The sequence below is a fragment of the Pleurodeles waltl genome, chromosome 8, assembly GCF_031143425.1.
Source record: "Pleurodeles waltl isolate 20211129_DDA chromosome 8, aPleWal1.hap1.20221129, whole genome shotgun sequence".
NCBI lineage: Eukaryota > Metazoa > Chordata > Amphibia > Caudata > Salamandridae > Pleurodeles > Pleurodeles waltl.
Genome location: NC_090447.1, coordinates 1,420,672,124 through 1,420,691,685, shown reverse-complemented (window position 1 = coordinate 1,420,691,685; position 19,562 = coordinate 1,420,672,124). Strand labels below are relative to the sequence as shown.

General features: G+C 46.5%; 1 protein-coding gene across 1 annotated transcript in view; it reads right to left on the bottom strand.

Annotated features, from left to right (window-relative positions):
* Window positions 1-19,562, bottom strand: part of LOC138248710 (E3 ubiquitin-protein ligase TTC3-like) — a 1,210,547-nt gene that overhangs the window by 44,121 nt on the left and 1,146,864 nt on the right. The window contains exons 44-45 of the mRNA XM_069202542.1: window positions 14,962-15,144; window positions 438-530 (exon numbers count right to left, since the gene is read on the bottom strand). Of these exons, the coding sequence (XP_069058643.1) occupies window positions 438-530; window positions 14,962-15,144 (276 nt within the window). The remainder of the gene's footprint in view (window positions 1-437; window positions 531-14,961; window positions 15,145-19,562) is intronic.

Below are 19,562 nucleotides of genomic sequence, written 5' to 3'. Positions count from 1 at the left end.
GAATGGGGATCTGTAGCTGACATCTGCTTTGCACAGGACCCACAGGGTTTAAATCCTAGCGACATAGAACACTGTTTCCGAAGACGAAGAAAACATCGAAGGAGGCTGAAATGGCTAGAATAACCTTCTCCGGATCCACACAGCAAGTGCCGTAAAGAAGGAACTGGCATCAGTGCTTCGACAAGGGAGTTATATAGACTCTGCTGACGTGTCATCCAGCAGACGACGTTATTATGGAGTCACGGGACACCCTCTGCCAACACCCACACATACTAGGGTAGAAACATTTCTGGATCTGGGCTGGACCTGGGGAGATTCTGGAGAGATTCCAAGTTATGGAATCTGCAGCAGGATGTCTCTATCAGATAACTACATATATGGTCACAAGCTCAGGACAATAAATCTGCTTTCAATGCAAGGTGTGTGGAAATACTTACATGTTTGTGGAATTGGTGTCCACATTCTAGTACACATATAATATTCTGACGTAGCTCTTCATGGCATATTATGCAGGGCTCATCATCAGGTAACTGCATTGTAAAAAATGAAAATTCAAATTTTTATTAAGAGATACTTTTACAATTAATTCATGTAACATTTGGAGAGTCACTTTGCTTTAATATCAAAAGTAATATGAAAATAAAACTGGCTATGCATGGTCAGCTTTTTTTCAGATTTTGCATGACTCTTACAATGATGTATACAAACATTAATGAAAATCATACTGCACTGACGTAAGATCACTTATTAATGTTTGAGTCTATATAGGCAGTCTGATATGGAGATGAATGTATTTCAGTAAGATTCCCCTATTATACAATTTATTGTAGGTAGCTAATCTTCTTGATTGAGTACACAGACTAGATCCTCAAAGAGTCACAAATATATGAAAAAAACACAAATGGCAACAAAATACAGTAGCAGCACTGCATAATCTTATTACTTACCTGATGTACTTTCTCTATTCTCGGGGCATGCAAAATAGTTTGGGTGTGCAAAATAATTCCCCTTTGAAAATGTTGTAAAAGTCATCTGGGACAACAGGAAACCTTTTTGCTGCTTTGGTGCCACTGTAGCAATGAATACCAGTTCTTAAACTGCAAGCCATTACAACACAGTAATTTACAAATAGATTATAACATGGGTACTCAAAAACATGACCTCGGGACCACATAGTATGGTCTGTGATGTGCCCATGGGCCACATTAATGCCACCACAGTAGGAGTGCGGCTGTGTGGGGGGTTAAGGTGGGCAACGTAGAAGCAAATTATATACATGGTGTGGTCAGTGAGTCACGAAGTTATTTTGAGGGTTTAATTCCACCTCTAAATTAAGTCCCTAGTCTCTAGAAGAGTCATGGACAATACTGTATCCTGATTCTGAATTGCTATCCCTTTACTGCACAGTGGGGTAAGCCTTCTCTGCTTGCTATAGATACTCTGGGAAAGACGAGTGGAAAAAGGAAATAACTTGATAGCTGAATTCACATAAAAAAGAATTGCACAATGTGAAACCAGAAAACCTAGGATCAATCCCGGTTTCCCCACTTGACCAAATTGTTTGATCCTAACCAATTGCATAATTTCACTTTTCTTCATTGGGACATAAAACAGCACCTTGAAATACATGAGCTCAGGATCTATTCTGTACCTAACCTTCTCTTGTGTTTGATTTATGAAGGAAGGCACCCTCTTTGACATGGTTAGCCTCCCACTTTTTGCCCGGTGTAGGTAAATGGCTCATTGTTGCAGTTACCCAACACTTTTTGCCTGATATTGATGCTGATTTGACTGAGAAGTGTGCTGGGACCCTGATAACCAGGCCCCAGCACCAGTGTTCTTTCACTTAAAATGTACCATTGTTTCCACAATTGGCACACCCGTGGCACCCAGATAAGTCCCTTGTAAAAGGTACCAGTGGTACAAAGGGCCCTGTGACCAGGGAAGGTCCCTAAGGGCTGCAGCATATGTTGTGCCATCCTAAGGGACCCCTCACCTAACACATGCACACTGCCATTGTAGACTGAGTGTGGCAAGGCAAAGTCGACATGGCATTCCCCTCAGGATGCCATGCCCACAAAATACTGCCTGTGGCATAGGTAAGTCACCCCCTAGCAGGCCTTACAGCCCTAAGGCAGGGTGCACTATACCACAGGTGAGGGCATAGCTGCATGAGCATTATGCCCCTACAGTGTCTAAGTCTATTCTTAGACATTGTAAGTACAGTGTGGCCATATTAAGTATATGGTCTGGGAGTTGGTCAAAACGAACTCCACAGCTCCATAATGGCTACACTGAATACTGGGAAGTTTGGGATCAGTGTTGGATTTATTAAAAAACGCACACAGAGGGCAACTTAGAGAAGCCCCCTGTATTTTACCCAATTCTTCAGTGCAGGACTGACTGGTCTGTGCCAGCCTGCTGCTGAGAGACAAGTTTCTGACCCCCTGGGGTGAGGGCCTTTGTGCCCTCTGAGGCCAGAATCAAAGCCTGCTCTGGGTGGAGGGGCTTCACACCCCCCCCTTGCAGGAACTTTAACACGTAGCAGTGAGCCTCAAAGGCTCAGGCTTAGTGTTACAATGCCCCAGGGCACTCCAGCTAGTGGAGATGCCCGCCCCCTGGACACAGCCCCACTTTTGGCGGCAAGCCCAGGGGAGATAATGAGAAAAACAAGGAGGAGTCAGCCACCAGTCAGGACAGCCCCTAAGGTGTCCTGAGCTGAGGTGACCCTTGCCTTTAGAAATCCTCCATCTTGATTTTGGAGGATTCCCCCAATAGGAATAGGGATGTGTCCCCCTCCCCTCAGGGAGGAGGCACAAAGAGGGTGTAGCCACCGTCCAGGACAGTAGCCATTGGCTACTGCCCCCCAGACCTAAACACCCCCCTCAATTTAGTATTTAGGGCCACCCCAGAACCCAGGAAATCAGATTCCTGCAACCTGAATAAACAAGAAGGACTGCTGACCTACAAACCTGCAGAGAAGACGGACGACGACAACTGCTTTGGCCCCAGCCCTACCAGCCTGTCCCCGACTTCGAAAACCTGCAACCAGTGACCTCTGAAGCTACAGAAGCCTGCCCTGGACTAAAGGACCAAGAAACTCCTGTGCGCAGCGGCTCTGCTCAAAACCAGCAACTTCTTTGCAACAAAGAAGCAACTTCCAAAGACTTCACATTTCCTGCCGGAAGCATGAGTCTTCACACACTGCACCCGACGCCCCCGGCTCGAGATCCAGAGAGCAAACACCACAGGGAGGACTCCCCGGCGACTGCAAGCCCGTGAGTAGCCAAAGGCGACCCCCCTGAACCCCCACAGCGACGCCTGCAGAGAGACTCCAGAGGCTCCCCCTGACCGCGACTGCCTGTAACAAGGGACCCAACGCCTGGAACCAGCACTGCACCTGCAGCCTCCAGGATCTGAAGGAACGGAACCTCAGCGCAGGAGTGACCCCCCAAGCGACCCTCTGCCTAGCCCAGGTGGTGGCTGGCCCGAGAAGCCTCTCCCGTGCCTGCCTGCACCGCTAGAGTGACCCCCGGGTCCCTCCACTGAATCCTATCTAAAACCAGACACCTGCTTTTCACACTGCACCCGGCCGCCCCTGTGCCGCTGAGGGTGTGTTTTGTGTGCCTACTTGTGTCCCCCCCAGTGCTCTACAAAACCCCCCTGGTCTGCCCCCCGAGGACGCGGGTACTTACCTGCTGGCAGACTAGAACCGGAGCACCCCTGTTCTCCATAGGCGCCTATGTGTTTTGGGCACCTCTTTGACCTCTGCATCTGACCGGCCCAGAGCTGCTGGTGTGGTAACTTTGGGGTTGCCTTGAACCCCCAACGGTGGGCTACATATGCCCAGGAACTGAGACTTGTAAGTGTTTTACTTACCTGACAAACTAACCATTACTTACCTCCCCAGGAACAGTTGATTTTTGCAGTGTCCACTTTTAAAATAGCTTATTGCCATTTTAACAAAGACTGTATATGATATTGATTTTATTCAAAGTTCCTAACTTACCTGTGTGGAGTACCTTGCATTTTATGTATTTACTTCAAATCTTGAACCTGTGGTTCTTAAAATAAACTAAGAAAATATATTCTTCTATATAAAAACCTATTGACCTGGAGTAAGCATTTGAGTGTGTGTTCCTCATTTATTGCCCGTGTGTGTACAACAAATGCTTAACACTACCCTCTGATAAGCCTACTGCTCGACCACACTACCACAAAATAGAGCATTAGAATTATCTAATTTTGCCACTATCTTACCAATTAGGGGAACCCTTGGACTCTGTGCACATTATTTCTTACTTTGAAATAGTATATACAGAGCCAACTTCCTACACCTGGTATCTGATGTAACATCAATTTAAGGTGCTCTGGGTTCCTGCTAACCAGGTCCCCAGTGCCAGATCTCTTTCCCCAGATCTGCACAGCTGTTTCCCTAATTGGCAAAGCCTTTATCACGCACTGTAAGTCCCTGGTAAATGGGACCTCTGGTATATAGGGCCTGGTGTACTAGAGGGTCCCTAAGGGCTGCAGCACGAACTGTGCCACCCTAAATGGCACCTCACCAATCACGTGACAGGCTGCCATCGCAGGCTGCATGTCTTGATGCAGACAAAAGTGTGCCATATCCTCTAACACTGCATGTAATATGTGTGAGCCACCCCTCTACCAGGCATTGCAGCCTTAAGGCAGGGTGTATTATATTACATGTGAGGGCACCTCTACATGAGCAGATATGCCCCTGCTATGTTGTTGTTAATTCTCAGACCTGGTAAGTGACCAGGGAAGCCATTTTAAATGCATGTGCTGGACAGTGGTCACTATGGGTTCCCCAGCTACATGATGGCTTCACTGAAGATAGGGATGTTTGGTATCAAACATCTCATATTGATGAACCCACACTAATGCCAGTCTTGGATTTAACAATACATGCACTCAGAGGGCACCTTTGAGCCCCCACAAAAATCTACCAGCTCCAAGTGTGTTGACTGAACTAGTCCTGATCAGTTCAGGCACCTTAGCCACGTTTCTGACCCCTGAATGTGAGCACCAGCACCCTCGGAACCCAGAGACAAAAACCTGCACTGGTCGAGGGTGTTGACATATCCTCCATGTAGGATGAACATTCCAGGGCTGAAAGCTTCAAAAGCCTAGCCACCTTTGCAATGTGACCAAGGCCTCTCCAAATGGCAGAGATAACCAACCCCCCTGCCTTGACCCCACTTCATGGCGGCAAGACAGGTGGGAAAATTAGTTAGATTTGAAGATGTGCCCACCTCATGCCAGTCCCACAAACTGAAGTCGACACCACTTTTTTAAATTCCTCCATCTTGTTTGGGGTAGAATTAGACCTCTAGGGTCAGAGTTATGCCCACTTCCCAATGGAATTGGTAATAAAGAGTGTGTAATCACCCTAAAGGTGGACAGCCCATTGTCTGTCACCTGGCACTCCCTGTAACAAGCCTAAATTGAGTATTTGGATGACACCCCTGAACCCAAGAACTCAGATCCTGAGGAGCTAAGAAGCCCAAGGAAACTGAAGAGTCGCATCAGGAGAAGTGGAGAAAAGAAGCAGATGACCTGGTACCAGCCCTGCCGGCCTATCTGCAACCCTCGGACTCTGCATCAAAAGACAGCTCGTCCTGCAGCTGAGCCTCCAGAAACCAAAGAGGACTGCCTTCCTTTGAAAAAGACATAAGACTCCCGTGAGCAGCAGACCTGCTCCCCAACCAACTACAAAGAAAGGACTCTGCAGCCTCCGGAACCACAAGGGCCTGACACGTGAAGTCACCTTGCACTTTCTGTCACCGACAGAGTGGCGTGGAACTCCGGTGCCAACAAGGTTCCCCAGAGTCCGAGTCCATCATCGTTTCACCCCTCCTGGACTCACCAAAGTCACCTGCAGCATCTGGACCCAGGCCACCTTGCCCGCAGCCTCTGTGGTGAGATAAACCTGATACCTGAAGCTTGCAATCCGATCTGAAGTGGATATCTGGTGTCAACAACATCCCCCAGCTCTTCTGACCTCAAGTCCACTGTGGTTTTATCCCTCCTGGACTCCACGATGATGCCTGCAGCCTCAGACCACAGGACCCCTCAACCGCAAGCTCTCCAGGACACAGACACCCAACACCAAAGGACACCCCTGCATCCTTTGCCACTGGTCATTGGAAAAGAGGACCAAAGGTTCATCTATGTCCGACTGCAGCCTATTTCCACTAACACCAAACCCAATTGAAGTACATTGGGCACCAGAGGTCATTCTACAACTCTGCATCCCGCTGCCCCAGTGCTTCCCAGATTGACCTGTGGGGCGGTCCTGACCCTGGCCCAATACCTACCCTAAGTCTCTGAGATTGGTCTTGTAAATCAACCTGTTTACGGACTTTGTTTTCCTCCCATAGGTTAACAATGAAAAACTCAAAAATTGTAGTATGTCCACTTTTGCAAGTGAAAAGTATTTATGCTTAAAAACGGACTTTCAAAGTTCTGATTTCTAAGTAGATATAAAAAGAAGTGTTATTTTTCTAATTTGGTCTTGGAATTATTCTCTGAGTATGTGTCTCATTTATTTCCTCGATGAGTACAACAAATGCTTGGCACTACCCTCTGCTAAGCATAACTGCTCACCCAAACTACCACAAAATAGAGCGTTAGTACTATCTACTTTTGCCTCTGCAAGCCAACTGAGGATCCACTGGACTCTCTACACAGTGTACTTTTTTATTTAGTGCACTGTATAGAGAGACAGCTTTATACAATTTAACACACTATAATGTTGCCCACGTATTATAACAACCATTGAACCTCAGATGGTTCCATGTGACAATTGACTTGCCTCTTAGTTCACTATTGGCATTCTTGTCAGGGTGTGAGGAGCCTACGAAAATGGTATAAGAATGGAAGTGCCCAACCAAGGTAGGAGTGTTAAGATTCCCAGGGTTGGGGGAGTAGGGAATTACCAATGGTAAGTATTAAAATTCCAACAGGTGCTAGGGTGCAGAGTTGTTTTCGAGCCTGGTGCCCATAGACTAACACAGGACTGTCGCAGTTGGATTTTTATGGATTCAGGACCCTTTCCCCAGTGAACCCCAAGGAAAACAGTTGGCACAAAGACAGTTGTAGAGGGCCCCCACCTGTGGATATCCAGAAGATCGGAGTACATACACCAGGGAGCTCAGATGCATAGGGGTGAAGTGGTGTTGAAAACCCTCGTTGGAGTCAATTGAAGCCTTGGTTGCCCAGTTGCTGTCGTGACCCGTGGACCAGGTCAGTGAAACTCAAAGGTGTATTCTGGACGTGAAGAACCTGAAAAAGAAGGAGATGGTGTCCAGACCACTAAGAAATGTTCAGGCAGTGCAGGTAGGCAATATCCACCCTCATGGAGGTGAAGTTCCTGCAGGACGGTGAGGGGAGAAGCTCAGCTGTGAAGTCCAGAGGATGCAGGAGATCCTTGGAGTCGCCCATAAGCTGCCTCACGCTGGTCGCCAGATTGCAGGAGGGTCAGTGGCCAGCAGGGCCACCAACAAGCCTTGGCAGATGCAAATAGTTGTTGCAAGGGAGATTGTAGGTTTTTTGGACTAGCAAGGTCCTAGTGACTCGACCCTTTGAAGAGACTCAGGGCAGGCCTTCAGCAGGGAGGACAGCCAGCCACAGTCGGAGGAGCCCCAATGAGTGACCCACTGGCAGTAGGCACAGGGAGTCGCAGGGAGGCCTCAGCAGCACAACAAAGCAGGAGTCCCACGTCGCAGGAGCTGCAGAGTGGAAGATGATCTTGGAGTTGCAGAATGCTGTATGTAGTAAGCTGGCTTTGAATATAACATACCAAAATGAGGTATTGCGTGCACAGAGTTCAGGGGTTCCCCAGAGGCTTAACAGAAGCTAAAGTAGATAATACTAATGCTCTCTTTTGTGGTAGAGCGGTCGAGCAGCTGGGCTTATGAGAGGGTTGTTCTAAGCATTTGTTGTACACACACAGTCAAGAAATGAGGGCGACCCTCAATGACTAACTCCAGGCCAATTGTTTTTATATAGCAAAAATATATTTTGTTACTTTATCACTAGAACCAGAAGAACTTTGTTGCAACTAAGTACAGTTGTAAGTAGGCATCAAGAATATGCATCAAATGTACTTTGTTTGGGTTTAGCAGATAAAGCAGTTTACCAGTTAGTAGCAATTTTCTATTCTAAAAATTAACAGTGCAAGTGCAATTTTCCATAGAAGTCCATGGAGCCTTGGGGGGGGGGGGGGGGGGGGGGGGAAAGAGAGAGTATTAGCACAGAAAGCAGGTAAGTACACGACTTACGACTCTAGTCTTCGGGACCTAGGATGTCCATAGGTCAAAGTTTAGGCTGACCCCAAAAGTACACCACCAGCAAAACGGGGCTGGATGGGTGCAGAGAACAAAGATGGTGTCAGGTTTGCAATGGAATCCTAGGAGGACTAGGGATGCTTGGAAACGATCAGCTTGTTAGGTAAGTAACCGCGTCTTCAGCAGACCTGGGGAATGACTACGGGGGGAGGGGCGGTCACAGGCAAGCAACAATCACACACCCTCAGAGGTACAAGGGCGGCCAGGTGCAGGGTGCAAACACAAGGCTGGGTGCCCAATGATTTTCAATAGGGGGACCCCAGGGGTCACAAAAGATGCAGCAGGCTAGGTCCAGGGGGTCGGTTCCGGAAAACCACAGGCTGAGCAAGGAGCAGGGCCTCCTGCTGAATGTCGCTGGATCGTCAGTCAGATTCCACAAGGCCTGGGGGTACCTTTAGGCATGGGGTATCTTTGTCAGATCCGGTCGCGGTCAGGTGGGTCTCTCTGGTTTCATGCTGCAGGCATTGTTGTGTTGGTCAGGAGGGGTCAAATTCAGGGTGGTCACAAGGTCTGAATCGCCTGGGGAACAGCTCTGGACCCGTAGGCCACCTTGACATGGGCCGTGGGTGTCGGGTGCAGAGTGGGCAGGGCTCGTGGATCCGGGGCAGTTCTGGAATTTCTTGTGCACAGGGCTGCTGTCCTCAGGTGTTTTTGGTCCTTTGCTGGGCAGCCAGTCCTCTGGGGGTTTATAGAGGTTGCTGGTCCTGCAGGATGCATCCCCTTTTTGTAGCAGGGCTTCTGAAGCTGCAGAGAGGCCGGTATGGCTGGGGCCAAGTCAGTTGGTGTCTGGAGTCTTCTCTGGGGTCGGCTTAGCAGTCCTTCTTGCTTCTTTCTTCTTTTCTTCTTGAGGGTCGCCAGGAAAGTGGTGAGCTAGGTTCAGGGGTGCCCTTAAATCCTAGGTTTAGTGGTGTTACAGGGGACAGAAGGCAGTAGCCAATGGCTTATGTCCCTGAGGGTGGATACACCCTTCCTGTGCCCACTCCCTTTTGGGAGGGGGGCACATTTCTAACCTTATTGGTCTCTCTCCTCCAAACCACGCTGGAGGATTCTGCAGGGAGGGCGTCACTTCAGCTCTGGATACCTTAGGGGTGGTCCTAGCTGGAGTGGTCCTTCCTCTCTGTTATACCTCATTTTCCCACAGGACTTGCTGCACTAGCTGGAGTGCCCAGGGGCACTGTAACAGGAGGACCGAGCCTTTGAGGCTCACCGCCAAGTTTTGCAGTTCCTGCAGGGGGGAGGTGTGAAGCACCTCCACCCAGAGAAGGCTTTGTTTATGATTCCAGAGAGCACAGAGGCTCCCACCCCCATGGGGTCAGAAACTTGTCTTTTAGTGGCAAGCTGGCACAGACTGGTCAGTCTTACACTAAAGGGTTGGTTAAAATACAAGGTGTGTGTGATGGTGCGTGTGTGTGTGTGTATGATGGTGTGTGTGTGTGTGTGTTATGGTGCATGTGTGTGTGTGTGTGTGTGATGGTGCGTGTGTGTGTGTGTGTGTGTGATGGTGCGTGTGTGTGATGGTGCGTGTGTGTGATGGTGCGTGTGTGTGATGGTGCGTGTGTGTGCGCGTGCGCGTTGGGGGCGGGTACCATGCCAGAAGGGGAACTTTCCTACAGTGGAGACTAGGGCTTCTTGGAGCTTGAAGATGTCTTGGAGGATCAGCCAACAAGCCTTGGCAACAGCAACAGTCACGGTGCACAGGGGTTGCATTCCACAGGGTGCAGCAAGGGCCCACCGTCTCCCAAGTTGGTCAGAAGACAAGTGGGACCCTGAAAGGACCACAGGATCACCACCTGTGAGCTGAACCTTTTCGTTGTCCGTGGGACAGCAGGATCCACCAGCCTGTCGTTTTCGTCTTGAGGTGTCTGCGGATGCAGGGGAGTCATTCCTTCACTCCAAGGGCGATTCCTTCTTGCTTCTTGGATGCAGGCAGAGTCCTTGTGACCCTGGAGAATGCACAGCCACAGATGTTGCAGAAAGTTTGCAGGAGCTAGATAAACAATGTTGCAGTGGGAGCCCTCCCAACTGAATACAGTCTTGTTTCAGTTCCAAAAGCAAACCACAGCGGTTCCAGAGGCCAGTAGCAGAAGATGGCATGCAGAGAGTTCCTTGAAGAGTCTTGCTCAACAAATCTGAGAACCCATCATGGGCGGCACCCTTAAGTAGCCCTAAAAGGGGGTTGGTCACTTTGTGAAGTGTCCCCCCCCATCAGAGACAGTCAGGGATGTCATCTACGTGGCCTAACCAGTCAGATGCTCCCAGGGGCCTCTGCCTACTTGGTTTCCAAGATAGCAGAATCAACCGGCCACCTAGCAGAGCTCTGTGCACCTCCCTAGGGGAGGTGCTCAACAGGGGGATGGTCACTCCCCTGTCCTTTGTGTAATTTCGCGCCAGGGCGGGAACCCGGGGTTCTTGAACTGGTACACATCGGATTACACAAGGAAAATGTGCCCTTCAAAGCAGTTTGGTGGCTTTCACAATTCTGTGTAGAGGGTGTGTTACTACAGAGTTAAAGCTAAGAACAGTCCTAATGAGCAAGTTACTTACCTTCGGTAATGTATTATCTGGCAGAGGCTATCTATCCGCAGATTCTTTACCACAGAATTTCCTGGCATCAGCTTGGAATCTGGAATTTTTTTAATGAGCAGTACCCTGCGTGCACCGTCGGGTGGCATCGTTAGGATCCGTGTGGTGTTGTTGCAGCTGTCTGTGATGTCACTATTGCCTATAAAGACATCCACCCTGGCCCGCGTACATCAGTTAATTTACCCACGAACTTCCACAACAGAAGCGCAGAGTCCCGGAAAGAACCAACAGTTCGTCTGTGCAAAACTAGGGCCCTGAAAGGGATAAATCCTAACCCTATTAGACAGATCCACAGAGCGGGAGGCATGGGTGGGTGTAAGTAATCTGAAGCTAGATAGAGTCTCTACCAGATAATGCGCTACCGATGGTAAGTAACTTGTTCATCTGATAGAGACCTCTAGCTGCAGATTCTTTACCTTAGAAAAGATAACCGAGCCATAACCACCTGGCTATGTCCAGTGTAGGAAAGTACCGTCTTTCTTGGCCTGGTTACCTCCTTTCCCATTTACGTTTGAGTGCAGGTGCTTCACTCAACATACAGCAGGACTTATCATGGTCCTGTAAACAGCTATTAATGCTACATACTTTGGAAGTTTGAAATTCGCTTAAATTGGGGACATTATGGAAGATACATTCTGTAGACCATGTAATGACGGATACCCTTACATACTTCTATAACACAGCTTTCTCGCATATGACTGGTTTGAAAGCACACAGGACTCATTATTCTAAACTTTCTGCCTTGAAAAAGTCACTTTGTGATGAAACACGTGTTGGCTGTTATTGCATGGATTGACTACGGAAAAGTATTGCCAATTACCTTATGTGGATGAACAAAGTCAAAAAGGACTTTTATTGATGTAAATAAACCACAAGGTTACAAGAGAGGATTTTGGTTTGATTCTCTTCAAAGACTAGTCTAAAAAGTGTTGGGTAACTTGGGAAATTATTAATTATGTTCTATATACTTGTGCATAGAGTGCTCTGGTCTTAAGTAAATTCTTATCCCCATTTTCTGCCTGTTGTCAGTGTGTTTGACTGTGTTCACTGGGATCCTGCTAACCAAGACCCCAGTGATTGTGCTCCCTCCCTTCTAACTTGGTAACTTGTACCACTATCATCCCACATTTGGTATACTGGTGCCACCATGTAAGTCCCTAATATATGGTACCCAGGGAATTGGGGCACCACGGGATCCCCAGGGGCTGCAGCATGTATTATGCCACCCATGGGGAGCCCATGCAAATTGTTTTGCAGGCCTGCCATTTCAGCCTGCGTGAAAGGGTGCATGCACCCTTTTTCACTAGAGGTCACTGTAAGTCACCCTTATGACAGGCCCTCCTAGCCTACAGGGCAGGGTACAAGTACCTGTGTGTGAGGGCACCCATGCACTAGCAGAGGTACCCCCACAAACTCCAGTCCCATTTTTCATGGACTTTGTGAGTGCAGGGACACCATTTAAGTGTGTACTGGACATAGGTCACGACCTATGTCCTGTTACATAATTATAACTCAGAACCTAGGCATGTTTGGTATCAAACATGTCGGAATCGTACCCAAATACTGTTGCCAGTGTTGGAAGTATGGGTCCATGCACTCTGGGGGCTCTTTAGAGGATCCCCAGAATTCATCCTACCAGCCTTCTGGGGTTTTCCAGGCAGCCCAAGCTGCTGCCACCCCTCAGACAGGTTTCTGTCTTCCTGCTGCTTAAACATCTCAAAACCCCTTTGGAAATAGGTGTTACGTGGCTTGGGAGGGGTAGCCTCCCCAAGCCACTGGTATGCTTTGAAGGGCACATTTGGTGCCCTCCTTGCATAAACAGTTTTGCACCAGTCCAGGCACCCTTGGTCCCTGCTCTGGCGTGAAACTGGACAAAGGAAAGGGGAGTTATCACTCCCCTATCCATCACCACCCAAGGGATGGTGCCCAGAGCTCCTCCAAGTGGCCACTTGACTCTGACATCTTGAATCAAAGGTGAGCAGAGGCCAGTAAGAGCACCTGAGTGGCCAGGTCAGGTAGGTGACGTGTCAGCCCCCTCCTGATAGGTGGTCACCCTGATAGGTACCAATCCTCCTTCTTGGGCTATTTAGAGTCTACCTCTTGGGTGGGTCCTCAGATTCGACGTGCAAAATTCAGCAGGACTACTCTGCATCATTTACTTCTTCTCACTACTGGGACTGCAACTGGACCCTCCAGCAACCGACAATCTGTAACTACAGCGACAACTCCGCTCTGCAAAATTGCTTCTGCAACTCCTTCCAGCAACTGCAAGATTTCCCCAGTTGTGCATCCTCTGAGGGCGATGAGTCTTCAGCTACACAAGACGTAAGAAGGAATCTCCTTTGGAGTGAAGGAGTCACTCCCCTGCATCCGCAGGCACCAACTGCAATGATGACCGGCTGTGTAGAGCCTCTCTTCTCCAGAGCTGCGTGGATCCCGCATCACAGATGGTGCTCTGGCGTGCTTCCCTTGGTCCTCTCTACCAGCTGTCCAACCTGGGAGACGGTAAGCCCTTGCCTCTCCTTGCAGGACAGAACCCTGTGCGCTGCAACTCCTACAGCTACCAAGGCTTGTTTGTTCTTCCTCCAAGGGATTTTCAGGCTCTGTGAAGCCCTGGCCTCCAGCATTCCCTCCTGCAAAGCACAGTCTATTGCCTTCTGCTCCAGTGACGTGTGACTCCTCTGCAGGTGTGGTGAGTGGGCCTCACTGCAAACACTGTGCCTGGTGCCAGTCTGTTTCCTGTGGGGGCTGCCTCCTCTTCGTGTGCTTCTCCCAGCTAAGGGTCACCTTGGACTCTCTTCCTTGGGATGAGTCTCCTGGACCTTGTTAGTCCTCTTCAGCCTTGCAAACCTTCTTCTCCGTCTCTTGCATTTGCCAAGGCTTGTTGATGGTTTTCCCACGCCAATGACCAACTGTATCTCGACCACTGCTGTGACTTCTCTTCAGCTCCTGTGCTGTACTGCTGACCTTCTTCGTCCGTCGACATGGTCCTGCATCCACAGATGGGTGAGTAGTGGCTCCTGGTACTATCCATGACACTCCATCTTGAACTGGAGTTGGTCATCTTCCTTTGCAGGTTCTCTATCAGGATACACCTTTGTGTTCTTCCAGTCTTGGTTGGGTCTTGCACAATCCTTTTTCAAAGCCCTCCTGTTGGTTTTGGGGAAAACTAGGTACTTATCTGCTCTCCTGGACTCTGGGGGTCACTCTGGTACTCACCTCTTGGGGTTCCTAGTTCCTCCTGCTCCCTTCTACTGATTCCACTTCATTGGGTGGGGGACTGCCTTTCACATTCCACGTTTTTAGTATATGGTTTGGCCCTCCCCTAGGGGCCTCAATATTTGCTATTGCTTTTACCAAAGCCTATTGCTTTCTATGCTATCTACAGATTGCTAATGTGTATATAATAGTGTGTTTACTTACCACCAGTTTTAAATAGGGGGATTGCCCATTCAGTGCTCTAGTATTTGTGTTACTATAGTAAATTACCTTTATTTTTGTAACACTGTGTGGTTCTTTCATGTGTGTAAGTTCTGTGTGACTATAGTGGTATTGCTTAAGCTTTGCATGTCTCCTAGATAAGTCTTGGCTGCCCATCCACAGCTACCTCTACAGAGCCCTAGCTTCCTAGACACTTTCTACACTTCACTAACAGGAGATACCTGGACCACGTATAAGGTGATAACACCGTGGGTACTCACCACACACCAGGCCATCTTCCTACTGTCACTATAATTTCTCTGCAAGTCATAACCACAGTAATGTGTATGTAAATCTGATGCGTCTTCCCTGATAAATAGCTTTGGAAAATAAAATATGGTTCATACATAGACAGACCGGAGTATGACAAGGTGGGCATCTGAATTTCCCTTGCAGACCAAAGCACATACATAGGCTCAAAATACTGCAAACAATGTAGACTATGCTGAGAAAGTTTTATCTAGGAAGCAAAACAATAATTCATGATCAGAAATATGGATTTAAGTAATGTAAAGGAAAAACTTACAGCAGATTCGTTTGATTTTCCCCAGCTGGATTTAGGTGTCTCTTTGACACACTTCCAAGGCTGGGTTGACTGTGATACAAACATTGTTGAAGGTGGATTTCCTTTAGCCCCATTCACATTTACGCAGTTGGTTCCTTCGTTTCTTTCACTCCCAGCTTGTCCCAAGGAATCACTAGTAATGTGCTGAAAATAGAAAGAATTGAATTTAAAAGCAACTGAGAATGCCTTTTTTAATGTAAAGTAGTAACATTTTCCATTTGTTTCCATATTCTCATCACACACTATCTAATGCAGATGCATAGTCAAACTCAACAAGTTACTTTCCTTTGGTAACGTCTTTTCTGTTAGAGACTACTATCTAACTGCAGATTCTTCAACTGATCCCCCTCCCCATTAACCCTGCTCTGTAAACCAGGCTCTTCACCCTAAAGATCGCATTAGACACTGCCCAATGGTCAAAACATATATTTTTTTACGCAGCTCCGTATTGTTGGAATGGAAATACTCACGAAAGAAATTGATGTCAGCAGGTTGGGGCCAAGCTTATATGGACACCGTCACGATAAACAATGGGTAAGCAGATAAACTGCCCAGGATTTGCCAGATCCATTCTGATACCTGGGGAATATTCTAAGGTGAAGAATCTGCAGGCAGTATTCTATCAAAAATAGAACTTTATTATTTGGCTCAACATCATTCACAACTACCATATCACTTCTGTTGAGATCTGGAGACACCCGAAGGAAGCTGGCCTTGTGTGTGGTGGACACCTATGGTGTTTGCACCTTATACCAGGTCCAAACAACTTGTATTAGTTAGTGAGGCAATATCTAGAAAGCCAGGGCTCTCTAGTAGTAGCAGGGGTGAGCAGCAAAGACTTATCTAGGAGTGTAAAGCCAAATTTATCACACAAGAAAGGAACCACACAGTGTTACAAAAATAAAGGTACTTTATTACAGAAGCACTGAACTAGATTACCTATAGGCAGACCCCCAACTGGAGATATGTACATACTATATGGAAAATGTTACTTACCCAGTAGACATTTGACCGTGGCATGTAGTGCTGTAGATTCACATGCTTTGCAAAAGTCCTTAATCTAGTGTTGGGCTCGGACTGTTACAAGTTGTTTTTCTTCGAAGAAGTTTTTCAGGTCACGAGACTGAGTGACTCCTCCTCTCTGTGATAGTGTGTATAGGCATCAAGTCCTTTGTTAGATTGTTTTCCCGCAGGAGGGTGAAGTAAAGAGTGTACAAGTGTATAGAAGTGAGATGTCCATGGCATGTATATACATATTTACAATATATAATACTACAACAGCCACAGGCTTCCGGGGAGGAGAGAGGGAGCATGTGAATCTACAGCACTACATGCCACGAACAGATGTCTACTGGGTAGGTAACATTTTCTGTTCAATGGCATGTTTAGCTATAGATACACAAGCTTTGCATAGACTGTAAAGCAGTCCCCTCTGAAAATAAGGGGTGGCTAGCCTGTAGCAGTTGTAGTAGTTTGAAATAGTGTTCTAAGCATCCCCCGTTCAACGTTTGCTTGTTGGCAAGATAATACATCCACACAATAGTGTTTAGTAAATGTGTGCGGTGTAGACCATGTGGCTGCTTTAAATATGTATGTCATTGGTATATTGCCTAAGAATGCCGTTGAAGCCCCTTTTTTCCTGGTGGAATGAGCCTTAGGAGTTACTGGTAACTGTCTTTTAGCTTTAAGATAGCAAGTTTGTATACATTGGACAATCCATTGTGCTAATCCATTTTTTTTTTTTTTTTAGATAGGATTACCTTTGTAAGGATGTTGAAAAGCCACAAAGAGTTGCTTGGATTTTCTGAAATCTATATAGTACATGAGAGCTCTTAACATCATGGGTGTGAAGAGCTCTTTCAGCATCTGAATCTGGCTGTGGAAAGAAGACTGGCAATTCCACTGAATGATTGATATGAAAAGGTGAAAACACTTTTGTTAGGAATTTTGGATTTGTCCTAAGAACTATTTTGTTTTTGTGAATTTTAAAGAAAGGTTCTTCAAGGTGAATGCCTCAATTTCACTAACTCTTCTTAAAGAATTAATTGCTGCTAAAAAGGAAACCTTCCATGATAAAAACTGAAGAGGACAAGAATGCATGGGTTCAAATGGTGGTCCCATAAGTCTTGTGAGTACAATGTTAGGATTCCATGCAGGGGCTGGTGGAGTAACTCTTTTAAGACCCCCCATAAATGCCTTTATAACAGGAATCATAAACAATGAAGTATGTTGTCTGTTTTGGAGGTAAGCAGCTATTGCTGTTAAATCCTAATAGAGGAATATGCAAGGCTTGCTTTTTGTAAGTGTAGCAAGTAGCAAACAATATCCTGTATTAAAGCTTTAAGTAAGTCAATGTTTTTAGGCTGACAGTAGTAGAAAAAATGCATCCATTTACACGCATAACACTGTCTAGTTGTGGGTTTGCGTGCTTCTTTTAGAATATCCATACATTTAGATGGAAGTTGTATGCAGCTAAATTCTATGACTTCAGGAGCCATATCGCCAGGTTGAGTATGCTGAGATTTGACCTCTCCTTAACAGATCTGCTCTGTTTGGTAGTTTGTGATGTGGCACTACAGACCAATTCAACAGTGTTGTGTACCAATGTTGACGTGCCCATGTGGGAGCTATGAGTATGATGTTGAGCGAGGTTTTTTAATCTTTTTGATCAGAAGTGTAATTAGTAGGAGAGGTGGAAAAACGTAAGCAAATATCTCTGACCAATTGATCCACAGAGAATTGCCCTTGGATTGAGGGTGTGGGTACCTGAATCCAAAGTTTTGGCATTTTGCGTTTTCTATTGTGGCAAAAAGGTCTATGTCTGGGGTTCTCCACATTTGAAAGTATTGTTAAATCACCTGTGGGTGAATTTCCCATTTGTGTACTTGTTGCTGCGTCCTGCTTAAGAGGTCCGCTAGTTGATTGTGTATCCCTGGGATATACTCTGCCACTAATTGAACGTAATCGTGAATTGGCCATTTCCAAATTGTCTGCGCTAGAAGGGACAACTGAGATTAATGTGTCGCCCCCTGTTTTTGTAGATAATACATTGTGGTCATATTGTCTGTCCTTATTAACACTGTCTTGTGTGTGATTTGTGTCTAAAAAGCTTTGAGTGCTAGGAATACTGCTAGTAATTCCAAGTGGTTTATGTGATAAGTCTGTTGGATTGAGTCCCATTTTCCCTGGATAGTGAGGTTGTTGAGATGAGCTCCCCAACCTACCATTGATGCATCTGTTGTGATTATGGTCTGAGGCACTGGGCCCTGAAAGGGCCACCCTTTTGATAGATTGGTGTAATTCCACCATTGCAGAGAATGGTAAGTTTGCTGATCCAACAACACTAGATCCTGAATATGACCGTGTGCCTGAGACCATTGTTGAGAGAGACATTGCTGTAGTGTCGCATGTGAAGTCGCTATGCATGAGGCCATCATCCCTAATAGTTTCATCACTAACTTCACTGTATAAGTGTGGTTGTATTGTAGTTGTGATATGAGATTGTGAAATGCTTTAATCCTTACTGGATTTGGGCATGCTAATGCTGATTGAGTGTTCAGAATTGCATCTAGATACGTTTGTATCTGTGATGGTTGCAGGTGAGATTTTTGGTAATTTATAGTGAATCCTAGATTGTGTAGGGTGTTTATAGCGTATTGAGTATGGTGTTGACAAACCTGAAGCATACTGGCTTTAATGAGTCAGTCGTCGAGGTATGGGAAAACATATCAGTATTGTCTTCTGAGGAATGCTGCAACTACGGCTAAGCTTTTGGTGAACACCCTTGGTGCTGTTGTTACTCCGAATTATAGCACTTTGAATTGGTAGTGCTTTCCTGCTACAACACATCTTAAATACTTTTAATGTGCCAGATGTATAGGAATGTGGAAATAAGCATCCTTGAGGTCTAATGCTGTCAAGTAATCTTGTTTTTGTAGTACGGGAATTACGTCTTGTAGAGTGACCATATGAAAGTGTTCTTGTATAGATTGAGGAGTCTGAGATCCAAGATTGGTCTGAGAGTACCATTCTTTTTTGGTATGAGGAAATATAGTGAATATACTCCGGACCCCTGTTGGGATGTGCAGGAGGCTGGCCTGGTTTGTAGTGGGTACCTATGGTACTTACACCTTATACCAGGTCAATTTATCCTGTTGTGTAACCATTTTAGTTATAGCTCCATGCATATTATTTTAGCACATTAGGCCTGCCACTGTGCACTTTCACCTATATATATTTTATTCAGATTTGTTTATTATTTTAACAACAGCCACATTTGCCATCTTGTTTTATTTCTCTCTGTCTAGCTGTTGTTTGCCTAGGCCAGCACTACGTTCTTAAACAAGACATTCTTTTTCACTCTGTGCTTCTCTCAAGGCTGCAGTAAGATAGGTTGGCCGTAAAACATGGTAACGCTTTGTCTCTGGTATTCATAGCAATATACACATCCTTACGTAGGGACATTTTCTCAGAACTTCACCTCTTTTATTATAAAAACACTTCCGTGTCCCATACACGTTAGAAGGAGATTCCAGCCAGACGACCACAACCGCATGCTGATT